Source organism: Scyliorhinus torazame, chromosome 21, assembly GCF_047496885.1.
Source record: "Scyliorhinus torazame isolate Kashiwa2021f chromosome 21, sScyTor2.1, whole genome shotgun sequence".
NCBI lineage: Eukaryota > Metazoa > Chordata > Chondrichthyes > Carcharhiniformes > Scyliorhinidae > Scyliorhinus > Scyliorhinus torazame.
The window spans coordinates 92590647-92617402 of NC_092727.1; the positions used below are offsets into that span (position 1 = coordinate 92590647).

Sequence of the window (26756 nt, forward strand, 5' to 3'; positions counted from 1 at the left end):
TGGAAATGAAGTTGAGGGGATGGAAACCTATAAGCAGTTGACCTGCTGCCGTTAGCAACAAAGGTGAAAAGTACGATGTATAATGTATACATATATTTGTGTGCACACATACATATGTTATTAATATAAAGGTCTTAACCTATGGTCATCCATTAAATGTCAAAGACAGAGGAGTATATGTGGAAGCAGTGGATGATTATTGGAAAGATTGTTGTTATCCTGGAGCATGTTATTAGAAAGCGTGTCTACATCTCCAGGCAAGGTTACAGGTAGTGCTTTTCCAAGCATCAAGGATTGGGGCCGGAAAATCAAGGCCAAGAAAAGCTGCAAAGATAACAGGGCAATAAATTCAATCAAGAAGTCTCGATCCACACACTTACATCTCCATTTCAAAATGGTTTTATCGTGTGTTTTTTTTGTCGTTGCTCCGATGGGCACGTTTACTGCGTGTATAAACGTCAACGCGGGCAACTGGTGTTGACCAAAGCTGCCTAAAATTTACGATGTGGAGGATAAAAGTAAGCTAATGGCTGTTTTAAAAATTCTCTTTTTAACTGTCGAGCGCCTTCTTACCTCGCGAGAGGAGCTCATCAGTTGGGAGCCTCGCGCGCTGCGGCTTCGCAGGGTGGGTGGGGTGGAGGTTTACATCTCAGCCGATAGGAGGTCGTCGTCGTCGTGGCCTGCCACCTCCGTCCCCACCCCCACCAGATCAGCTCGTGCTCGCCGCGCTGCTGCCTCTCGCCTCGGCTGGCTGGCTCCTCCTCCTCGCTCGCTCGCGCTTCTCCCGCCCGCCCACAACAGCTCCTCACTGACCAATGCGATGGACGCTCGCGCGGAGCGCGGGAAGGGGCTCGAGGGGCGATCGTCCGTTCGGCGCGCGGGCGCGAGTTGGCGCAGCGTTCAACCGTCCCCGGACGCCAGTCAGTAAAAGGGCAGCAGATGGGCGACTCCGGCGTCGAAACTCAACCCACTCGCGATCCACAGCTGATCCCTATCCCCTGCCCCGAGAAAACGCCTCGGCAGTCACCCCATTCTCCCCACCTGAGGAAAAACACTCTATCGCACACATGGAGGTGAGACAGGGACTCGGGGCAAGAGAGAGGAAGGGGGTGGTTTGTTCGTCCGAATTTCAAATTTATTCAAATGTTCAAGTTCTAGCCGCCGACACATTTATAGCATCATTGCGCGCGGGGGGGGGGGGAGGCGATCAATGGACGGCTTTTCGGCTTAAACCACCTAGTTATTTAGAATACAAAATGCCACTCAAACCCGAGTAAAGAGAGGACAACAGGCTTTCATTCGCGCCGGCGTTGTTGATTCTCCGAAAACTTTTTAAAAATCTCGCACTGTGCATTTCCCAGAACAGCTGAGGAGTGTTTTTTAAAACAAATCGTGGCTGTTCGCGCGGTGGGGGTGGGGGTGAAGCGCGATGGTTTAAACGTAACCTCGTGGAAATTTAGCCAGAATCTGGGCGTCGAACGAATGAATTAATGCGGAACGGTTTAAATTGACGATACGTTTTAATTCCTCTCTTTGAGACCTGGGAACGAGTTTTCGCTCATCTTCGACGAACTGAGGGCATCGGTGAAGAGGGTGTGGGGAATGTTTGTTATTTGGGGTGGGGTGGGGGAGAGAAGAGAAATCAGCCGCGGTTCAGCTGAGCTCGAATGACTTGGGCTCACAAGTTCCTTTTCCTAAGGAATGCGTGTGTTTTTTTAAATCTCCCGTGTTGCTTTATCAAGGGAGGAGGGGGGGGGGGGTTGATTGGATCGGCCCGAACGGCTCTCACCCGGCTCCGGGAGCTACCGGCTTCCAGCCAACCAGTCCGCGCCGCCCGAGCATGCGCAGCCACCGCCGTCTCTTTGACCTCTTGAACCTGCTCCCGCGTCACGTAGTCCACTGGACACACCCACCCACCTCCCCTCACCTCACGGATACTGAGTTACGTCCTCTGGACTGGAAACCCAAAGGCGGCTGCTGCTGATCCTGACCCACCGATCCCATGAGTTGAATGTAAATATTCCTAGAACAGGTCGCTAGCCTGTCACCAGAGGCTTACAGCTTCAGGGGCACCTCTCTGCATCAAGCATGGCTGACGAGGAGTCTCTTCCGCACTTACTGCTTGCCATTGGCATGTGCTGGAAGCATTTTGAAGGCTGATACTCAACCTGTTTGACCACATACGGACATGCCTTCCTTGACCATCAAGTCCTGAGGTGGGACTGTAGCCCAGCGCTTCCTGCTAAGAGGCAGGGACGCTACCCACTGTGACACAAGACCTCTGCCATCCTGTACAGGAATTTTTTTAAAAATTGTGCTAATGAAGTCCTTGATCAACTCTCTATAATGGCATGTAGAATCTGCACTTATCACCAGCAAAGACTGACATTGGTTTCTGGCATTAGCCTCAGGTCACTGAGTTCGGGGATTTCACTCAATTATATATTTGGATTCAGCAAAAGATTATAGCAAAGTTGTCACTGACCTGTGTCAAACCTTAACACTAAATTACCAAAACCAACCCACCTTGAGGAAGCGCAGGATGATAAATTTGAAAATTTAACTGAACAACTGTTGACCAGTTAGTAAAGTTATTTGACGATTTAATTACCAAGGTAGCTCAGAGCTTAAATATGTAAACTCTGGCTCTTATAAATAGAGCATTTCCTCAGGATCTTAAAAGGGCCCCAGGTGTTGCCCTATGTAGAATTCATTCTACTTTCTCAGTGCTCCTTGAACAGTTTGAATATACATTTGTAAACATCACTTTATTTAATCCAAACTAAGTACATTTATCATGCTTTAATTGTTTTTCTGCATGCATCTCTTAACAGATGATTCAGCAACTTTTTGGGGATGCTCAGTTGAGGTCTATGAAGTCAAACTTGTATTTAACTAAAAGTGAACAGTTAATTCATGAAGCAGATAGCCTTTACACAGGTACCTCTAAAACCCAACTATCAAATTTATTGGGTGGAATTTTCTCACTAATGAGCAACCTATTTATTAGGCGAGCTTGTCAGCATTTGTTTTGAAAACGGTCTCTTCTGTTGATACACAATCTTTGACTTGTCACACTGCAGGAATTCCTAAATAGCCAATTTTCCACTGGATAGTGATCTGCAAGGTTTTGTAGCAGCAAATCTTAAGATTCACTGAAGAATAGTACTACAAGTTACTGCAGATGCCCTTAAACAGATGAGGTATCGTGACTAAATGGAGAAGCTGCTCGAGGGCCATGATTGTTATCAACAAAGCCTCAAACTGATTCCACACAGGGGGCGGGATTCTCCGTAGCCCGATTCCGAAATCGTGTTCAGCGATTGATTGGAGAATGGACTCCGACACCGAAATAGGGGCCGGCAATGGTTTGACGCCGATTAGCCATGCTCTGCCATCTCCGAAATGGCGTCATCGTGCCACGCGCAGTTCCAATGCCGTTGGTGCCTCATCGGCCGGCCTACCCGCAATGCCCAGCCCCCGATGGGCCGAGTTCCCGAGGGCGCGGGACACATGCGGTCACAAAATGGTGAACCCGATGTGGCGGCTGCGGACTGTGTCCAGCGCTGCCACACTCGGTGGGGATCCATGCCGCTGGCCGTGGGGTTGTGGATGGCGAGTTGGGTACGCGCACGGTGGTGCCATGTTGTATGGCGCGACCGCTGCGGGTCGTCAGCCATGCACATGCGCAGCCCGGGACCTGGCCGTGTTCGGTGCGGGAGATGGGAGTTTCAGTCAGCGCCAGTTGAGGGATTCAAACCGATTTGCCAGTCGTAAAACCGCGGGTCCCACACCAGCGTTGACACTTAGCCGCATAAATGGAGAATCCAGCTCGTGGACGTTCGATGAAGTACTGCAGACTGATCTGCCCATCTGTGGTATTTTATTGGACGTTACATCATGGAAACAGAATCCAATGTTTATGCCTAAACTGGCAGAATTTTATTAATGTCTCCTCTATCTCATGCCTGCAGAGGGCGTGAGTTATAGTTAATTAATGACATTTTGTAGCCTGAAGAGAGTACAACAGGCTTAATGCTTAAGTCATGTCATGTGAGAGTACCTTTAAAAAATGGGTGTTTATAAATGGGTGTGTATATAAATATCTGTAGTGAGAGCACCTTTAAGAAATGGGTTTTTCGACTGCAGTGATGTCAAGAATGTGGGTGGAGCTCGGCTGTCTGTCAGCTTTTTACTTTCGTTTTAGGCTGTTTGCTGCAGGGTGTGTTTTAGTTTTGTTCTCAGTGTTGGAGCTGAAACCAGACAGAGCAGGTGTACTGTTGATCTCTCTGCCATGAAAAGACTATCTCTTGATCATTTGGTGAATTCAGAATTATAAATGTTCTCAGTAGTGAATGTAAACCTAATGTGCTTCTGTTAAAATGTGTTTCTTTTGTTTTCTGGATGTTGTTTGGGAAGTTAGTGTTGTATTCTTTGGGGGTTGTATTTGTATTAATGGTTGCTAAGGTGTTCACTGTATGTTTTAAAAAGGTTAACTTGAGTTCACAGAATAAACATTGTTTTGTTTTAATAAATACCTTTCCATTTCTGCTCTACCACACCTGTAGAGTGGGCCGTGTGCTCCCCATACCACAATTTATTAAAAGTTGTGGGTCTGGTGAACTCCATGATACACTTTGGGGTTCTCTAAACTCTGGCGCATAACAAATTGGGGGCTCGAGGGGGATTAAAGTATCTATTGGATTGGCTTAGTGAATTTAAAGACAGTGAGGGGTGAGCATATTGTGGTTGCTTATCAGCTGCGGTATTCTACTTTAAGTGGGGAGTGTTGTGTTGTGGACAATGGCTCTTTTAGAGGCTCTGAAGATTTTGGGGGTGGAGACGGTCACATGCCGTACCTTACGGACAGAGACTAAAAGCAGATTGTTAGATTTGGCAAAAACATTGCAGTTAACATTACCTGACAAAATGCGAAAAGATGAGGTAATTATGGCGGTGGCTAAACATTTAAAGTTGCCTGAGATACAGTTTGATTCATTGGAAATGGCAAAAATTCAATTACAAATGGAACATGAGAAAGAATTAAAGCAACTTGAATACGAAAGAGAGAGAAATGAAAAAGAGAGAAGAAAGGAAAACAGAAAGAATAGCTCTAGCAGAACAAAGAGAAAAGGAGATACAGATCAGGGAAAAAGATAAAGAGAGAGACTTTGAACTTCAGAAAATGGACATGAAACATGACAGTCAGTTAAAATTGGCAGACGTAAAGGGAAACGTACAGTTGGAGGATAGTGATGAGGATAGTGAGAAAGAGCGTCAAGTCGAAGGCTTGGTGGGGATCTATTTAAACATGTCCAAGCATTGCCAAGGTTTGACGAGAAGGAGGTAGAAGCCTTTTTCATTTCATTTGAGAAGGTAGCTAAACAAATGAAATGGCCACAGGACATGTGGGTATTACTGATTCAAACAAAGCTGATAGATAGGGCTAGTGAAGTGTTTGCATCACTACCGGAGGAGGTATCTGAGACATATGAGGAGGTGAAAAAATCCATCTTGGGTGCATATGAACTAGTGCCCGAAGCCTACAGACAAAGGTTTAGAAATTTAAGGAAAGAATTTGGTCAACATACATGGAGTTTGAAAGGCTCCAACAGAGTAATTTTGATAGGTGGATAAGGACTTTGAAAATAGACCAAACATATGAAGATCTCAGAGAAATTATACTTTTGGAGGCGTTTAAAAATTCAATTCCTGATGTAGTGAGAACTCATTTGGAAGAGCAGAGGATTAGAACTGCGAGATTAGCAACAGAAATCGCAGATGATTATGAATTAGTTCATAAATCAAAGCTTGGTTTCTGACATCAGTTTCAGCCTGCGAGGGATAGAAACTGGGGACATGAGAAATACTCAAGTGGTAAAGGTAAAGGTGATCTGATGGGAGATAATAAGGAGAGTGAACCTCAGATTAAAAAAGAAATCCAGGAGGGTGGAAAAGAAATGAAAAATTTCAATGTTTTCTCTGTAATAAACTAGGCCATGTAAAGTCACAGTGTTGGTGGTTGAAGAAAAGCACTGGGAAGGCTGATGTGGTAAAACAGGATAAGACAGTAGGGTTTCTTAAAGTGGTAAAGGAAAGCCCAAGTGAAGCGAAAGAGGTGCAAAAGATTGTACAGCCTGATCAAGAGGTGATTGATAAGAAGGTGCCAGATCTCTTTAAAGAATTTACTGGTGTGGGTAAAGTTTACTCGTGTTTCAGGAGGAGCAGGTAAAGAAGTCACAATTTTAAGAGATACGGGAGCTAGTCAATCTTTAATGGTAAGAGATGAGGAATTATGTAGTTTGGGAAGAATATTGCCAGAAAAGGTGGAAATATGTGGAATTCAGGGTGGGAGTAGTGTTCAATTATATAAGGTAAGGTTGGAAAGTCCAGTGAAGAGTGGTGAAGTGGTAGTAGGATTAATAAGGAAATTATCTTGTCCAGGCACACAGTTTATCTTGGGTAATGATATAGCTGACTCGCAGGTGGGAGTGATGCCTACTGTGGTGGATAAGCCAATGGAAAATCAGACAACTGAAGTGTTGAAGGACGAATATCCTGGGATTTTCCCGGATTGTGTAGTAACAAGGTCGTAAAGTCACAGGTTAAGACGAGAAACCAAAGAATAAAGTTGAAGTGCAATTATCAGAAACGATTTTTGATCAGATGGTTGAAAAAGAACAAGAACAGGTGGAGGATGAGGCTGATATTTTTAGTTCAGGAAAATTGGCGGAGTTACAACGGAAAGATATAGAAATAAAACGGATGTATCAGAAAGCATACAGGGAAGAGGAATCTGAGTGGATACCAGAATGTTATTACCTTAAAAGTGATGTCTTGATGAGAAAATGGAGACCTGTACATATGCAGGCGGATGAAAAGTGAGCAGAAGTTCATCAAGTAGTATTGCCAGTAGGGTATAGAAAGGAGGTGTTGCAAGTTGCACATGAGGTACCAGTGGGAGGTCATTTGGGAATAAGGAAAACTCAAGCTAATATCCCAAAACATTTTTATTGGCCTGGACTACATAAAGATGTAGTTAAATTTTGTCAATCATGTCACACATGTCAAGTGAAAGGGAAACCTCAAGCAGTGATAAAACCAGCGGCCTTAATACCCATTCCAGCATTTGAGGAACCTTTTACAAGGGATCTAATTGATTGCGTCGGACCGCTTCCTAAAACAAAAAGTGGGAATCAATATCTTTTGACTATAATGGATGTGTCTACTAGGTTTCCAGAGGCTGCTCCAGTACGTAATATACAGCTAAAAAGATTGTGGAGGAGTTACTTAAATTCTTTACTAGATATGGACTACCCACAGAAACACAATCGGATCAAGGATCAAATTTTACCTCCAGGTTAGTCAAAGAAGTTATGGATAGCTTAGGAATAAAACAATTTAAATCAACTGCGTACCATCCAGAATCGCAGGGAGCGTTGGAAAGGTGGCATCAGACATTAAAGACAATGTTGAGTCCTTATTGTCATGATTATCCAGAGGATTGGGATAAAGGAATTCCATTCGTACTGTTGGCAATTAGGGATGCACCTAATGAGTCAACCAAATTTAGTCCTTTTGAACTAATTTTTGGTCATGAGGTAAGAGGACCACTTAAATTGATTAAGGAAAAATTGGGGAGTGAGAAATCGGAAATTAAATAATTGGATTACGTGTCAAAATTCAGGAAACGATTAAATAGAGCAGGTAAATTAGCTAGACAACATTTAAAAGCTGCACAAAATGTGATGAAACAGGTAGCGGACAAAAAATTCAACGTTCCTAGTTTTGCCAGTGGAGATAAAGTTTTAGTATTGTTACCAGTGGTAGGTGAACCTTTAAAATCTAGGTTTTGTGGACCGTATCAGATTGAAAGGAAATTAAGTGAGGTGAATTATGTGGTAAAAACACCGGATAGAAGGAAGACTCACAGAGTGTGTCATGTGAATATGCTTAAAAGGTACTTTGAAAGGGATGGAGAGAAAAAGGATGAGGTTTTAATGATTCTAACTCAAAGTGACGAACCAAATCCAGATGACTGAATTTGACATACCTCAAATTAAATTGGAAAATGAGGATGTTCTTCAAAATTGGGATAAATTGTTGAGTTATCTTCAAGAAGAAAAACAAACTGACCTGAAAGAGTTATTGATATCACATGGGCAAGTTTGTAGAGATAAATTGGGAAGTTCTAAAATGGCTATACATGATGTAGATGTGGGAAATGCTGTTCCAATCAAACAACAGCCATACAGACATAACCCTTTAAAATTGGCACAGGTTAACAAAGAGATTCAGAGTATGCTTAAAAATGGCATAATTGAAGTGGGTTGCAGCCGCTGGAGCTCACCCATAATGATGGTGCCTAAACCAGATGGTACCCAATGGTTGTGTGTGGACTATAGAAAGGTTAATGCAGTTACAAGAACGGACTCTTACCCTATCCCACGTTTGGAGGATTGCATTGAGAAAGTGGGACAATCAGCTTTTATTTCCAACTTGGATTTACTTAAAGGTTACTGGCAGGTACGTTTATCCGAAAGGGCGAAGGAGATTTCAGCTTTTTTGATATACCAATTCAAAGTTATGCCATTTGGTATGAAAAATGCCCCACCCACATTTCAACGGTTCACTAACAAAGTTGTTTCAGGATTACCCAATTGTGCGGTATACATCGACGATCTGGTAATTTTCAGCCAGACATGGACAGAACATTTGAAACATCTGATGGAGTTATTCAATCGACTTCAGGAGGCGGGTTTGGTGATAAACCTAGCCAAAAGTGAATTTGGAAAAACCCAAGTCACTTTCCTTGGCCATACAATCGGACAGGGTCGAATGGTCACACGGGATGTGAAACCAACAGTTATTGGGGAGTTTTCAATACCCTCAAGGCGAAGGGAAATAATGCGATTTCTTGGCATGAGTGGATTTGATTGAACACTTGTGCAAATGTTTTGTAGCGTGATTGCTCCACTGATGATCTTGCTGAAGATGCGTCAAAAATTTCAGTGGACACCGGACTTTCAACAGGCATTTGACGGCCTGAAAGCTGTGATAACCTATGCTCCTGTGTTGAAGAATTACAAGGGACTCTGATCAGATTGAACTAAAGTATCTGACTTTAAAAAGACATGCTAAGGCGTGGAGAAGTGGACGGATCGTGCAGAGACCTTCTTGTTCAAAGAGACTGTCAATCGAGAAAGATTTCAGTTGGAGGAAGAACAAAAATGGACTATATTATTGTACCTGTTTGCGTGTGTTGTTTTTTTTTAAAAACAAAAAGTATATTTACTGTGCGCATTTCTTAAAGGATAGTGAAAAGGTGAAAAATAAAACCATCTTGAAGTTGATGATTCTTTTTTTTGGGGGGGGGAGGTGTCATGTGAGAGTACCTTTAAGAAATGGGTGTTTATAAATGGGTGTGTATATAAATATCTGTAGTGAGAGTACCTTTAAGAAATTGGTGTTGACTACTGCAGTGATGTCAGAGTGTGGATGGAGCTGGTCTGTCTGTCAGCTTTTTACTTTCGTTTTACGCTGTTTGCTGCAGGGTGTATTTTAGTTTCGTTTTCAGTGTTGGTGCTGAAGCCAGACAGAGCAGGTGTACTGCTGATCTCTCAGCCATGAAAAGACTATCTCTTGATCATTTGGTGAATTCACAATTATAAATGTTCTCAGTAGTGAATGTAAACCTAATGTGCTTCTATTAAAAGGTGTTTCTTTTGTTTTCTGGATGTTGTTTGGGAAGTTATTAAGAATTACTTAGTGTTGCATTCTTTGGAGGTTGTATTTGAATTAATGGTTGCTAAGATGTTCACTGTATGTTTTAAAAAGGTTAACGTGAGTTCATATAATAAACATTGTTTTATTTTTAAAAATACTTTTCCATTTCTGCTCTACCACACCTGTAGAATGGGCCGTGTGCTCCCCATACCACAATCTATTAAAAGTTGTGGGTCAGGTGAACTCCATGATACACTTTGGAGTTCTCTAAACTCTGGCCCATAACAGTCAGGAATAAAATCAATAAAGGATATCTGATTTTGGTAGCATTTTCAGCTCGAGCATTTGTAACGTCTACAACTAGTACTAGAAATGATACTGGCAACCAAGATATATAATTTTCTACCATCTGTAACATTCAAGGAAATTTATCCAACTCAAGAAAAACATTTTATTTTGATTTTCAGAATGCTTCCTGATTTTAGATCTTCGAAGCAACTAGAAAACATTTAAGATGGTGATCAATTGAGCATTGTGTCCATGCAATAAAAACATAAAGTGCTCGAAAAACTCATCAGGTTTGTAAGCATCTGTGGAGAGAAAAATACCACCGGCGCATGGGCATGTGGAAAATCCACTTCTGCTATTTTGTGCGGCGACACATCAGAAAAACGGGGGACTTGCTGCCCACCTGAAGTGTCCTCCCAACTGCAGTGGCTTCCAGATGCAGCTGCTGCCATGATGCAGACCTCCCTCTGCATTATCCGTTGTCTGCAGCCGCCTTTAAACTTCACGCTGGCCCGCCATTGTGCCCGATAGCCCCACTGACCATATCTGGATGTGTTCTACGCTGGCCGTCACTTAAATGGCCTCTCAGCGTAATAATGCGATCGTTAATTTATTCAGTGCGGGACTAGGAAACCTGGCTGCATCCAGTCCGCTCCACTGCCCAAAACTCTGGCCCATGTGACAGATTAGTCGAAAAGTTGTATATTTTTAAACCAACATCCATCATCATCATTGGAGGTTTTTGGGGTTCAACTTCAGGGAACGGCTACTGATATGAGATTTTATTCAGCCTCCAGGACGTGTAAAAATATCCATCCATATTTGAGGGTTATTAAAGGCTGCAACATTTGCAGTTCCATCCATCCTTCGATATGTCATTTTCCCTGAATACCCAGGCTGCACAATTAGATGAAGTCACGTTACGGCAGTAAGTTGGTGCTGAGTTATCAACACTCCTTGCTATTGGGTTGCCAGATAGATACTGCACAACTGAGGTGAATCCATCACCTACTGCATGAGGTTGCATTGGGTGACGGTCAGGACTCAGCAGCCTTCTTTAGCAACCTCTCCATCTGGGCTCAAACTGAATAAAATGGTTTATTTTTGAGACTGGTCATTAAACTAATCATGATACAATAGTGCTATGGATTCAGTTTGATTTTCTCTGCTCTGCCCTATAGATTTTGCAACTTCTGAGTTAGGTGTCAACATCGGAGGAAGATGAGGCTGCTCAGTATACCTCCAGTTTTACCACAAGTCCCAGTGTCAAATATTTCATATTTTAATATGCAGGGGAGGTGGAGAAGTACCAGATACACTGTGGCTTAGGTGCCCTCAATTCTGTTAGATCAGGGTTCTGGAATTTTGGTCCAACGACAGTGATATATTCCAAAGTCAAGATGATGTGCGATTTGGAAGTGAACTTGGTGATGGTGATTTTCCCTATACCTGCTGCACTTATTCCTTATTAGCAGTGTAGATCACCGGTTTGGAAGTTGCTTTTGAATAAGCTTTGGAGAGTTGCTGCTGTGCATGTTGCAGATGGTACACTGTAGCTATAGTGTGCCAGTGGTAGAAGAAATTGATGTTTAAGATGGTGGATGGGGCGCCAATCAAGTGACTGCTTTGTGCTGGATGGTGTCAAGCTTCTTGAGTGTTGCTCAAGGTGGACACCGTCAGGCAAGTGGGGAGGTATTCTATCATTCCTAATTTGTGTAGAAGGTGGAAAGACTCTGGTAATCAAAAGATGACTTACCATTGCAGAATAACCAGCTTCTGAATTACTCCTGTAGCCACAGTATGGAGCTGTTTCGGTTTCTATTCAGTGCTTACTCTAGGATGTTGATGGAGGATCTACGACTTGCTGTACGTTAGCAACAAATATTCTTATGTTATTTTTGGGCTGGAACTTAAAATTTGATTGTTATTTCTGAACTCAAAACATTTTTAAAGAAGAAAGACATGCTTTACTTTCTGAAAAGTTGTGCACGATCAACATCAAGATGTCTCAAGTAAACGGGTCATTTTTGACAGACTACTTAATATGATAAAGGATTCGGCGATGGTAATGCCATTGAATGTCAAAGGTTGGTCGGTGGTAGACTTGTTGGTGATGGTCTTTTGCCTGGTTCTTGGTGTGGTGAAAATGTTACTTTGCATTTGTCAGCCCAAGCCTCAATGTTATCTAGGTCTCAATGGGTCCTCTCATTGTTGCAGCAGATTTCCTATTTGCTGTAAATGCATACTTATATTAATTTGGATGAATGTTGAAGTGCTCCTTGCTTGGGCAGCTATCAAGGCTTCATTATCTATTACTGGAAGACTTGGTACAGGAAATCATACTTTACTTTCATTTTAGGTTCTTTTTTTCCAGCTATACTGGGAAAAGTCTTACTGTTCCCAGACCAGAGTCCATTTGTTTTCTACCCTTTGCCATGGGGCAAGAGCAATACAGAGCTATTTTGTCTACAAAGTTTGCAAAATTGTTCATGTATACCATGTAGCCTCAACAAGGCATAATCAAAAGTAATGGAGCAAAGTCAAAGAAGGGACATTAGAATGGATGTTCAAATTAGTTTGATTTTGAAAATGCTAATTACTTTTGTGAACTTAAGTAGTAAAACAAATGAAAAATATTGTGAAATCTGAAATGAAAACCGTAAATGCTGGAAATATTCATCGGGTCAGATGGCAATTGTGATAAGTCATTAAACACAATCTCTTCTCTCTCTCTCAACTGCAGCAACTTGAAGTGGCTTTCGATTTTAAACCATTTGGATCATTGCTGTGTTTGTATTGTGCACAGTGTTAGTGGATAAATGCTGGTAATCCAGATATTGGCCACAAGGGATGGAAGCTTGCAAAAGGCATGATCCACATTAAATGGAAGCGGGTAGTTCTGGCAGGTTCTCTGCTAATCCCTATGTGGCTTCTCAAAGCTGAGGAGAAGTTCACTGACCTCACCAGGAAAATCAAGGTAGTAGGATGCAGTCATACTTTATAAAAACACACTGTAGTTCACTCATAGCTGAACATATGTAATTCACAAATAGCTGAATATTTAAGGAAACAGTGAAAAACTTGAAGGTAGGTAATAGGGAATCATAGGGATTGTATGTTTCCCCAAAATTCAATATACTAACAAATAAAAATTATTGTTCATTCTAACCAAATATTTTTTAAATATCCAAGTTCAAAAGTACATGAGGGTTTTCACTTATTTTTCAGCCTAAAGCTATTTTGAAAAGCGTGAATCGTTACTACAATGGTATTGATGCTAACAGCAGATCAACAGATGTATTCAGTGATTCGTTGGTCAACTGCAATTCATTCTTCAGTCCATATAAAGCACACGTAAGTTATTTTCTGTATTCAAATTGGAATACATTATATCTTTGGTTACAAAAATAGCATTTAAAATAGTGCAAGTTAACGCAATGGAATTCAAATCTGAGCTAAATCTACCTGGTAAAATAACAGCAAGTTCATGACTTATGCAGTTACTATTGCACAAATCAACCTGTTACTACTGCACAAATCAGGCTGTAAGATCAGGGAAGAAGAGACATGTGGATCTTCAGAAATTCCTGGTTGATATTCCTTCCAACCCCATTTTTAAAATATAATTTTTTGGAATTGCTTTTCATAGTTAATGGGAAAATGCCAGCACTTAAACTTTGGGTTGGCATTGTGACTCCACTTATAGAAGCCAAACAGTGTCCAGCCAGCCCTTACTCCCACAACAAGCGTGTAGATATATACGAACATGCAAATTCTGAGAGTGAATAGGTCACTCAGCCCCTCTAGTCTGCTTCACCATTCAATATGATCATGGCTGATTTGATTTCTCCATATTTGTGCCTACCCCTATCATCTTTCACTCCTTACTTATCAAGAATATTATCTACTTCTGCCTTAAAAATATTAAAAGACTCTTTCCATCGCCTTTTAAGGAAGAGAGTTCCGAAAATTCATGACCCTCTATGAGAAGAGAATTTCTGTTTTAAATGAGTGACCCAAACATCGACCCCTGATTCTAGATTCTCCCACACGAGGAAGCATCCCTGTCAAGATCCCTCAGGGTCTTGTGTTTCAATCAAGTCACTTCTAAACTCCATCATACAGATCTAACCTGTCCAATCTTCCCTCATAGACAACTTATGTGAACTGCTTACATCCTTAAATAAGGAAACCAATACTGTACACTATAGTGGTCTCACCAATAGCCTTGAAAGTAACCTAATGGCCAGAATGTGTATGCTGTGTAGCCACCTGGGTTGGCCAATTCCCGACATAAAATGGAGAACAGCAAAGGCTGAAGGGAAATTTAGCCAACGCAGGCAGAAACTAGCAGATGCAAGTTACTGTGTATTAAACTCTGCAAAAGCCCAGACAGCATCGATACCAGCAACCATCTGCACAATAATGTAGAAGCCATCTACATACTAATGAGCGATCCCCGGGAACAATCAAAACATTTGAGATAAAAAAGGCCAAGCCAGACTCCTCGGCACCAGCAGGCGCCAACACAAAAGAGGTTACCGGACACCTAAAGACCACCCATCGATCAGGGAACCGCTCCAGTATTGGAGAAATCGAACCAAGCGATTGGAGCGAAGTCCAATCACTTGAAACCAGGTACGGGATCCGCCCCGAAGGGCGGGAAGCCCCTGGGGACTATAAAGTAAAGCCCCCAAGTTCAAATCGTCCTTCTTGACAGGGTCACTCAGCAATGCGAACCAACCCTTGACAGTGACCTGTTCAGCTGCCGCCGAAGAACGTAAGTCTCAAATCAACGCTCGCTACGAGATAGGCGCTCCTAGCTACCAGTCCATACCAGCTTTTGAATCCCGCACTCAGAACCCGAACGAAAGGCCATTTGTTCCCCAGACCTGGTGGGCCAGTCCGAAGCTAAGTATTGGCCTGTTAGTGATAGAAATAGCTTAGAAGTAGAGTTTATGCATGAGTAGATTTGACTGTGTGTAAATAAATGTCCTTTCATTTGAATCTTACTAATTGGTGTATTGAGTTATTGATCATTACTTGAACTGGAACCTCGTGGCGGTATCATAAAGATACCTGGCGACTCGAGAGCAAAGGTTATAAAACAGCCAATTGAACCAACCAAAAGTTGCAACATATTACTGGCGACATTTGACGGGACCCGATCTAGAAGTGGCTTCACCACTCCGGGAGAACCCAAAAATTTGAATTAGAGATCCAATTGGGAACAGAAAACCACAAGTGTTTAAGCAGTTCTGATCAATCCTCATAATTCGGAAGTGTGTTACATGCATGCGTAACTAACAGGGCTATAAGGTAAACTGCTAGATTTTGTTGTTGCAACAAAACTGTCGGGAGTTTGTATTCCGGAAAATAGCGAAAGCCGTACCCGTAATTACAGCACCGCCTTAATACCCCTTGTTCCAAATTTAAGAAAGCATTCAGATAGGAAAGATGGCAATGCAATGCCTCATGAACCCAGAAGAATTCGTAGTCGCAGCAACCAGCTGCAGTAGAGAAGGACAATGTCCAGTTTGGGAAGAGGAAATCAGGAAGTACCTCAAAGGGAAAGGATGGCCCCTTTGGAGCGAATTCTGTAACAATGAGGAAACAGGTCCCAGGAGTATAGGACATACTTGGTGGGAGAACCTGAGCGAGATTCACAAGAAGAGCTTAGGAAAAGCTCGCAAGCTGATGGCAATTGTGTCCTGTTTGGCACAATTGCGAGACACAGAGGAGGTCGTTAGGACGACTCCGGAAAGAGATAGAAGGCATACATTGAATGAGCAAGGTCGATGTCAGTGAGGTAGAAAGAGAGAACGTAGAGTTAAGGAGGAAGTTGGCAGCAAAGGATGGAGAGGTGGATGATGCCAAGCGGGCACACCAGTCTTGTCTGGCGCACTTAAGCAGCTTCCAGTTCCAGTACGAAAAGGCCTATCAGGACACGCAACGTGCAGTCCTGGTACGAGAGGAAACCGAGAAGCAGGTAGAGGCATTGCAGAGGCAGTGTAGCGACCTGAAGGCAGCGTTAAGAGCACTCCATGCTGCTACCACGGAGCAAAGACAAAGCTCATTAGACCACGCAAAGTGCCTGAATCTCTGCTTTCAGTTCAAAAAGGATTCCAGGAAACCTTTGGATCACAGTTAGATGAGGAAGACGGCCATGATTGGGAAGAATTGAGTGAGACAGCGCAGAGATATGTTCAGGGAACATGTGCGCAGGGAAAGCCCCAGAAGAGAAAAGCGCCCCAACCCCCCACAGAGCAGATAGTTCAGGCTCCAGTGAACCCAGTCACCACCCACCGCACAGCCACATCAGATGACACGGAATTTCTGTGCACCACCCCCTTAATAGTGACCCAACTACGGGACGCGTGCGATAAGATCAAACGGTTCCTCCCCACCTCAGACCCCCACCACTTCTTTGCCAGAGTAAAGCAGCAGGCGACCATGTACGGCCTGGACGAGCGTGAGCACGTAAAGCTCACAGTTTTGAGTTTAGACCCTTCAGTCGTAGCAGCCCTTCCCGACCCACAGAATGTAGGAGGAGGCACCCTTGCAGAAATGCATAACCGCGATCATAGAGGAGATCGGGTATAACAGGGGTGACCCCGTAGATGGCCTCAATAAGTGCAGGCAAAAGAAAACCGAGCATCCCACAGCGTTTGCTGGACGCATGTGGATCCATTTTGCATCAGTTTTCGGAGACTTAGACTGCGTCCATTTGTCCCCAGATAACATGGCCAAATGGACCTGCACCCTTATCTCCCATGCCACAGAAACAGGACAAAAAACCTGCGCCAATTATGACCCCTCAGGAGGCTCATAATGAGAAATGGGTCGTAAAAAGATTGTCCCGCGCCTGGGAGCAGTCTGTACAAAACAAACCCGCAGTTAAAAATCCCGAAGAACAGCAGGCAGAAGCAGACATACACGCAGTTAAGGCACACCAGAACCCCGCATGGGTAAATGAGGGCAAGAACAGCCCCCCACAAAAGCCACAGGAGTGTTACAACTGTGGACATGTAGGACACTTTGCAAGAGAATGCAATGCCCCACGAAAGCCACAGAGAGCCCAGCAGGCAGGCACTCTGAATAAGAATAGGACAGAGCCAGTCCATAGTGTGAGCACCCGTTCAGATCAGACGGACCTGAACGGAACGGACTGACGGTGTTCGGGCTCCCCCAGTTGGGTCTACGACACCCTTTGGGATAGGTCCGGCCGACCAGTAGTTGCAGCAAAGATACGGGGACAGCCCATCGAGTTTCTCTGGGACACAGGAGGGTCCCGCACCACAATCAATTCCTCCACCATGTTTCAAAAGGACACGTGGCCCACTACAGCCACCATCACCCTCAGCGGATTTACCGGCCACTCACAGCAGGGACACATCACCGCCCCTGTACCCATTCAAATCGGCAACATCACCACCAAGCACCCCATAGTTTAAGTCGATCTACCCCACACAGCAGAACACATTTTAGGCATAGACTTTATGAACTCCCACCACCTTTCATTTGATCCGGTAAACCAATGTGTCTGGAAAATGGCAAAATCCGCAAGAGCCCCTGCATAGGAGAATATGCAAACAAAATTAGCGCAGTAGGCGAGTTTTGGTTTGACCCGACCACGATTAGCAAGGACAAGCAGGTTAGGGCAGTTTTACAAAAGAACAGGACAACATTCGCGACCCACAAACACGACTGTGGCCGGAATACTGGTCCAGTACAAATCACAGGACCTGACCCTAGACCCCAAAAGCAATATGGATTTCTCCAAGAGACAGAGGGAGAAATCTCAAAGGTAATCGACAGTTTATTAGAGCAGGGCGTACTTAGATCAGTAGCCTCTACTAATAATGGCCCGATTTGGCCAGTGAGAAAGCCCGATGGATCATGGCGACTGACCACCGATTACCGGGAACTCAACAAAGTCACCCCCGCAGCAGCCCCCACGGTAGCCACAAGTCCCGAGACCATGCTCAAGCAGGGACTCAATTCCCAATACTTTACGGTTTTGGATATCAGTAATGGATTCTGGTCCATTCCATTGGCAAAGGCGAACCAGTACAAATTTGCCTTCACCTTTAAAAACCAACAGTACACGTGGACATGCCTTCCACAAGGATTCCACAACTCCCCCTCCATTTTACACCGACAGCTGGCAAATGGTTTAGCCAAATTTTCTCACCCCGAATGTCTGGTCCAGTACGTGGACGACCTACTACTACAGACAGACACAAAGGCAGAGCACATCGAGCTTCTGTCCGAATTCCTGGAACTCTTACATTCAATTGGTTGCAAAGTAAACCCCAAAAAGGCCCAGATTTTGAAAAATAAAGTGATATATTTGGGTACGATTATCACGCACGGTAAACGTGAGATCGAGCATAAAAGAATTGACTCGATTGCTAAATTGCCCCTTCCCCAGAACGTTTCAGCCCTCCGGTCGTTTTTAGGACTGGTTGGCTACTGCCGAAACCACATTGAAAATGAAAATCGCTTCTTGTCACGAGTAGGCTTCAATGCAGTTACTGTGAAAAGCCCCTAGTCGCCACATTCCGGCGCCTGTTCGGGGAGGCTGGTACGGGAATTGAACCGTGCTGCTGGCCTGCCTTGGTCTGCTTTAAAAGCCAGCGATTTAGCCCAGTGAGCTAAACCAGCCCATGACGGTTTCGCCGGCAAGGCAGCACCCCTCTCAGCCCTCCTAAGAAAGGAGCCCCCTGGGAATGGCTTCTGCAGCATACGGGTGCTGTAGACTCTTTGAAAAGAGCACCTATAGCAGCCCCCGCACTACAAGTTCCAGACCCGCTTTCCCCTTGCGCTATAGAGCACAGACCGTACCCTTTTTGCCGTGCTCCTCCATTAACGGCACGAACAGTTAAGGCTTACGCCTCCAGAGTTTTAGATGCTGTGGAGCAGGGATTTTCAGCCTGTGAAAGGCACCTGCTCGCTGATTTTTGGGCAGTACAGTATTTTTCTTACATATCCGGACTAAACCCCATCACAATCCTCACAGAACACACCCCCACCCAACTTTTACTGGACGGACGGCTCAAGGACGGTACGGTTAGTCAGATTAGAGCAGCCAGATAGACCCTTTTGCAGGGACGGGACATCACTGTTAAAAGGACAAAGACCCACACTTTTTTAGCCGATAACCTACAGTACCCCGGAACCCCCCATGAATGTGAAATTATCTCTCCACACCACAGGCCCCTTTATTGCTAAAACACCCCCCAGAAAGATAGGTAGTTCAACCCAGAGCCCCCAGCACACAGACACGTGCGAACCCATTAGGATATATGTCGATGGATCTTCCACAGTATTAGAGGGGAAGCACATAACAGGATGCGGCATTTACGTCGAGGACGCGCAGGGACGCACCCTAGAAGAAATAGCAATAAAACTTCCAGGATACTTAGGCGCGCAGGCAGCAGAACTTGCGGCCATCGCATACATAGTGGAACACACAGATTCCGTCCCCAGCCCAGCAGACATATATTCGGACAGCCTCTATGTCTGCAACAGCCTTACGGAATTCCTACCCCTGTGGAAACCAAGAGGATTTGTTTCCGCAGACGGAAAACCCCTCCCTTCAGCCCCATTGCTCCGTCACATTTTAGAGCGAGCACAGAACAGGACTTTTGGAATAGTCAAAGTTCGAAGTCACCATCGATCCCCTCTCACTGACCCCCCCCCCCCCCCGGAAATGTGAAAGCCGACGCACTAGCAAAAGCAGGTTCCAGGCATGGATATTTTTGGACCCCCCCCCCCGAAAGCGCACCAGTGAATGCAGTTCAGGTCTGGCAAACTAATATCGAGGATTTAGTGCAGGCCCAGAAGCAGGACAGCAATCTCGGGGAGATTTTAAAAGGAAGATTCCCAGCACCTTTTGATAGGTTTGAGAATGCACTGACCACACATGACGGTGTGGTGTTAAAAGACGCCCTTTATGTGGTTCCTGAACAGGACAGGAATCAACTTATTTGTTTATTCCATGACAGTCATGGACATCAGGGAATTGATCCCACTACAGCCCACCTCAGGCAGCTCTGTTGGTGGCTGAGTTTGAAAGAAGATGTAACTCACTACGTTGAGAATTGCCTTATCTGTGCCCAGAACAACCCGGACAGATATGCCAAAAAAGCTCAACTCAGTCACACCCGACCCGTTAATGGCCCTTGAACTAACCTCCAGATTGATTATATAGGACCATTGCCCCCTTTCTGGAATAGTTATAAGTATGTACTCGTGGTGATAGACACGTTTACAAAATGGGTGGAAGCATTCCCATCCAGAACGAACACGGCAAAGACCACAGCCAAGATTTTAACCCACCACATCTTTACGAGATGGGGACTCCCCCCGCAGCATTGAATCTGACCAAGGCTCCCATTTTACAGGACGTGTCATGAAGACCGTCCTCACGATATTTGGCATTACCCAAAAATTCCACATCGCATACCACCCCCAGTCGAGTCGTATCGTGGAGCGCATTAATCGGACCCTAAAATCCACCCTCAGAAAAATGGTCCAGCAAAACAACACCACTTGGGATTCAGTCCTCCCCTTTTGCAATGATGTTTTTGTGAAATACAGTTTCAACATCTACAGGTTACATCCCACACACCCTCATGACCGGACGCCCCATGAAAGGCACAGAATTTTTATTGGGATTAGATTTGACCAGCCCTGAAGTGACGGCCCTCACACACGGGAAAGCAGTAGAACAAATAGTGGAAAATGTAAAAACGGCTCAGCTAGCAGCCGCAGCGAAATTGGGTACAAGAAAGAAACAGAGCAAGGCCTGTTTCGATAAGACAATGCATGCGAATGAGTTCAGTGAAGGACAGCAAGTCATGCTCTCCGTATACAACCCCAGCACATTCCTGTCACCTAAATATTCGGGTCCGTACTCTACTGCAGACAAAGTAAGCCCTTCCGTCTACAAAATAAAGTACCCCAATGGAAAGACTGCGTGGTTCCACATCAATCAGCTTAAAGCATATGGAACACAGTCTAACTACGCACATCACGTAATGCTCAACGCAGCAGACCACGCCCCTCCCATAGCCAACGTAATCCTCCCCTCCCCCAACACATCCAGCCCAACCACGGACTCAACCCCGACTCCACCCCCGAAATATACACTCCGCCCCGGAACGCCAACAGACTGCAGCAGTAGCGACAGCAACTGTGACTCGGACAATAGCCACAGCACGCCTCCCTACTGTCCCCATGCAACAGGCCCCACACCCACCGAATCTGAGCACGATTCGAGTGATCCCTTCATCATCACCTTCCCCAACAAACCCCACCACCAACCACCGACCTACAATGACGACCCCCGATTCCGTCCCCACCGAACTAGACACCACCTTTTGGCACCAAGATAATTCATACAGACTCGTCCAGAATGACGAGAGCGATCCCAAATCACACCATGCAGCCCTATCAGCCCTGATATACTTGAGAGTTTGGCATCCGGGAGAAAATGACGACTTGAGTCTGACTCCCACAACGTGAACCCCTTTGCGACCCTGTTCGCAACCGATAACAGGTGTCCAGATGATGTTTAAAAGGAACCGCTTGGGAGAAAACTGTCGTTTCTGATGGAACCTGCAGCATGTTTAATGTTGTTTGTACTAGTATTGTTAAATGCTGTATGGCAGACCGGAAATTTATTTTTTTCCACGGCCCCACGCCACCACCTTTCTGACGTCCACTGGCAGTCAGAGAAACTAGTTTGTCTCGGACGCCAGTTCAGAGGAACTAGTTTGTCCGCAGAGACTTGTTAATGTCCCAGGCGCCACTTCAGAGGAACTCGTCTGTCGACAGATACACAGACCCTCGTTCGTAACTGCCCTTCTGGTTCGAAGGAGGAACCACTACGGCAACCCCCCACGATGACTACATTTCTTGCCCGTTCTTGTCGGTTGCTCAGGCAGTGGAGAAACGGCATGGGGACCCTCCATGCCTGGGAACCCCCCCCCCCCCCCCTCTGGTCAGCTACGCTCAGGTAGAGCACACACGGCATTGGTCACCGTCCTACCCGGGGATTCCATCCAAATCTTATCCGTCGCGGCCCATACGCACCTCATTTCAGCAAATTTCGTTCAAAATGTTTTGGTTTGTTTTCAGGTAACCCTTAGGTTGCCAACCCTCTGCTATTTACATCCTCAAACATTTGGATGGTAAATCGCACAGCCTGCGAGAAGGCTCGCACTGTTTCAGTATTTTTAAGTGTGTCTTGTCCTGAAATTCAGTTTTTTAAAAAAAAATGAGGGAGTCACACATAGTGACCAATTATAAAGGGAGTAATTGGCACTAAAGGACAGACAGGCTATCATACGAGATATTAAACCAAGATAGTAACAGACACTATGCTTGATCCCACAGAACTCCAGAAGCTCCAGGACCAGAGAAGAGAAAAGAGAGAAGAAGAACCATGAGGACATCCTCCGTGTTGCTCATCGCCATAATGGACATTTGGTTACGTGCAAACGCGAACCCCCTGTCCTCAACCCCCCCCCCAGCCGTTAATGATTCACTTCCCCATAGCACCCAGAGCCGAGTCACAAGCGTCACCACACCATCTTGGTGTGACAGGTTTATAACCTGGTACTCCCTGTCCTACTTGATAGAATCCCTATTAGTATTGGCGATACTCTGCTTCATCGTGCAGACTATTCGTCTGAGGAAATGGAGAAGGACAGCCTACCGCGCTTGCACCCCGGTATATAGGATAAGATCCCCTATTTTCGGATACTACCAGATCCCCGACCCCCACGATCTATAATAAAGAACATTTCGTTTGCGTTTTTTGTGAATAAAGAAATGTTTCATGAGCGATTGTACAATCCTGAGCTTGACTGCCAAGCCAGGAAAAATATGTATAATGCTGCTATGATTTTGTGTGTATTGTTTAGGAAGTTAGTATGATTGAATGTTTGAGTGAGTGTAGCTTATTAAGGATAGTTAGAGGTACCGATTTTCTTATTTTGTAATGCATGTCCCTGTTTGACATAGCATCCCTCAGAATTGTCAGTTAAAATTTTTTTGCATAGTTATGATCAGTGTAGAGGCCATGGAAGAGTGCTCGCCGGGTCAGGGAATGAAGAACAATGCAGTTATGTGATCCTTCATGCTTCGCGTTAGGATCACAAGGAGGGCGTGTAGCCACCTGGGTTGGCCAATTCCCAACCTAAAATGGAGAACAGCAAAGGCTGAAGGGAAATTCAGCCAACACAGGCAGAAACTAGCAGATGCAAGTTACTGTGTATTGAACTCTGCAAAAGCCCAGACAGCATCGGTACCAGCAACCATCTGCACAATAATGTAGAAGCCATCTACATACTAATGAGCGATCCCCGGGAACAATCAAAACATTTGAGATAAAAAAGGCCAAGCCAGATTCCTCGGCACCAGCAGGAGCCAACACAAAAGAGGTTAACGGACACCTAAAGACCACCCATCGATCAGGGAACCGCTCCAGTATTGGAGAAATCGAATCAAGCGATTGGAACGAAGTCCAATCACTTGAAACCAGGGTACGGGGTCCGCCCCAAAGGACGGGAAGCCCCTGGGGACTATAAAGTAAAGCCCCCAAGTTCAAATCGTCCTTCTTGACAGGGTCACTCAGCAATGCGAACCAACCCTTGACAGTGACCTGTTCAGCTGCCGCTGAAGAACGTAAGTCTCAAATCAACGCTCGCTACGAGATAGGCGCTCCTAGCTACCAGTCCATACCAGCTTTTGAATCCCGCAGACTCAGAACCCGAAGGAAAGGCCATTTGTTCCCCTGACCTGGTGGGCCAGTCCGAAGCTAAGTATTGGCCTGTTAGTGATAGAAATAGCTTAGAAGTAGAGTTTATGCATGAGTAGATTTGACTGTGCGTAAATAAATGTGCTTTCATTTGAATCTTACTAATTGGTGTATTGAGTTATTGATCATTACTTGAACTTGAACCTTGTGGCGGTATCATAAAGATACCTGGCGACTCGAGAGCAAAGGTTATAAAACAGCCAATTGAACCAACCAAAAGTTAGCAACAGCTGCAAGCATCTTCCAATCTGTAATCAGGAATTTTAACCCAGATGCAGTGTATGCCAAGTTCACCTTCCATCTTTGAAGAGAGATGGGGACATTCTAGGGCAGGAGGGAAAGAGTGCCCCCACGGTGGCCTGGCCCGCGATCGGGGCCCACCGATCCGCGGGCGGCCTATGCCGTAGGGGCACTCTTTCCCTCCGCGCCGGCCGGGGTAGCGGCCGCCATGTCTGACGTGGAGAAGAAACCCTCTGCGCATGCGCTGGGATGACGCCAGCACACGCTGGCGCTCCCGCGCATGCGCCGGCCAGCGGAGGCCCTTCGGCGCCGGTTGGCGTGGGGTCAAGCCCTTCGGCGCCGGCCTAGTCCCTGAAGCTGCGGAGGATTCCACACCTATCGGGCGGCCCGATGCCGGAGTGGTTCCCGCCACTCCTCGGCGCCGGTACGGCCCCGCCCCGGAGGGGAGAATCCCGCAGTATATCTTTTGGGATGGCCACTTAGCAGCTGCATGAAAGGGATATTTGATTCTGTCATGTTGCTGGATTCCCCCGATTCTAGATTGCTATAAATGCCACCGGTTATATTGCATGTTACTATTATGAAGCGCTGTTCAATTTCCTGAGTAGAAACTGTTTTACTTGCTTAATGTTCAAATTATTTAGTGATCACTGAAACTTAATCCTGAATGCTACTGATAAATTTTGAAACAAGTTTCACTATTTCATGAGGAACTCCACCCGCTAGCTTTATGCAGAGAGGATAGAAAAATGTAGCCATGGCTGCTAGGAGCCGTGACCCATAATTCCATTTCAAATTTCAATCAATATTGCTGAAGCTTCTCATCTGACACTCATCAGGACAACACAAGAATTTCAAACTTCAAAACGATAACAAAAATTTATACTACAGATGAATTTCTCTTCCTTTGAACCAGCATGGACATAACAAGCCGAATGTCCTTTTGTGTTGTAACCATTCCATGATTCTGTGACATCAACATTTGTTGCAGATATCTCTTTTTGTGACCGTTATGCCTTGTTTTAGAAAGTAAAGCCGCCATAGTCCCAGTTAATTATAAGTTGCTTTTCCCTTTGAGGGGGAGAGCTGACTGGTGGTGATTTAACCTGAGGATCGTCACACCTCAGACGAGGGGCAAGGTTGAGAAGGCAGGGGCCTCATGAATAACCTCAGCCGGTATGTTAATTGAATCCACGCTGAGCTGATCCGGCCCCCAGTTCCTGTGAAGTGCCTTTTGAGCATTCTATTAAGTTAAAGGTGCTTTATAAATTTAATTGTTTTGTTCAGTTTTTAAAGCTACACTGTTTGACAGTATGGACAGTTTTGCTGATTTCATTTAACCAGCGCTATGTGGAGAATGCAGATATAACCTGTCTTTATACCTTCTGAAAAAATCTTGGAAGGACTAATATTTAATCTAGATCACTGCATTTCAATAGGTTTAAAATTTTTGGTCTTGCATCTGGATTAGGTACCTCAATATGAAGAGAATATCGATTCACATCAGCCTTACAATGCATCAGTGTCGACCACTCCCGATTCCTCCTTGTTCTATGTTCCTTGGTCAACATCTGGAGATGATTATAAGCAACTTGCTGGGTCTCAGAACAACCCAACCCGGTATGAGAGCGATCTATTTCCATAATTAAATATAGTAAAGAAAATATTCTAGTGCATAATATTTTCATGTTTTGATGCCTGGTAGATGATTGACCTGATATTTGGAATGATCACATTCCTGTAAAATTATTCCACACAAAACAATTAGTTTACTCATTTTGTTTTGTTCTACTCTTGACACAAATCAACTTATTTTCAAAATAGAAAATACTTGTACCTGTGTTAACAGAATGCAAGCCGGTTGGTTAAGTCAAAACCAAGACCAGAGTTTTCCTATTAGTCTAACATGTCAGAGGGAAAGTGCTAGAATTCATAATTAAGAAGATTATAACAGGATACTTCGAAAATCACAATGTGATCAGACAGAGCTTTGTGAAAGGGAAATCATGTTTAACTAATTTGTTAGTTTTTTGACAAAGTAACATACAAGATGGATCAAGGGAAACCGCTAGATGTGATGTACTTGGATTTCCAAAAGGCATTTGATATGTTGCCATTTTAAAAGTCACGCACAAGAGCACATGGTGTAAGGGTTAACATATTAGCATTGTTAAAGGAATAGCTAACTAACAAGAAGCAGAGCATGGAGATAAATAGGGTCTTTTGGGATTGGCAAACTACCCAGTAGACTGGCACAGGGATCAGTGTTGAGTCCTCAAATATTTCCGATCTATAATCAATGACTTGGATGAGGGGACAGAATATTTGGGAGACAAATTTGCTGATGGCACCAAGATAGATAGGAAAGTAGGTTGTCGAGAAGATAAATCTTCTGAAAAAGGATATAGATAGGTTAAGTGAATGGGCAGAAAATTGGCAGATTGGAGTATAACTTGGGTAAATATGAACTTATTCATTTTGGCAGGAAAAATAGAAAAGCAGTATACTATTTAAATGGAGATGATTACACAACTCGGTGGTACAGAGGGACCTGGGTGTCCTGATACATAAATCACGAAGTTAGTATGCAGGTACAGCATACTAGTGATTAGGAAGGCAAATTAAATGTTGGCAACAGTGGTGCGAAGTGTTTAGCACTGCTGCCCATTGC

At 44.6% G+C, this 26756-nt stretch overlaps 1 protein-coding gene across 1 annotated transcript; it reads left to right on the forward strand.

The window, feature by feature from the left end:
• Positions 1-939: 939 nt before the first annotated feature.
• LOC140398064 (meiosis-specific coiled-coil domain-containing protein MEIOC-like) lies at positions 940-25730 on the forward strand. Its single transcript, XM_072486275.1, has 3 exons — positions 940-1073; positions 13243-13368; positions 25557-25730. Exons 1-3 carry the CDS (start codon positions 1068-1070, stop codon positions 25728-25730), a joined length of 306 nt encoding a protein of 101 aa, XP_072342376.1. The 5' UTR covers positions 940-1067.
• Positions 25731-26756: the final 1026 nt, after the last annotated feature.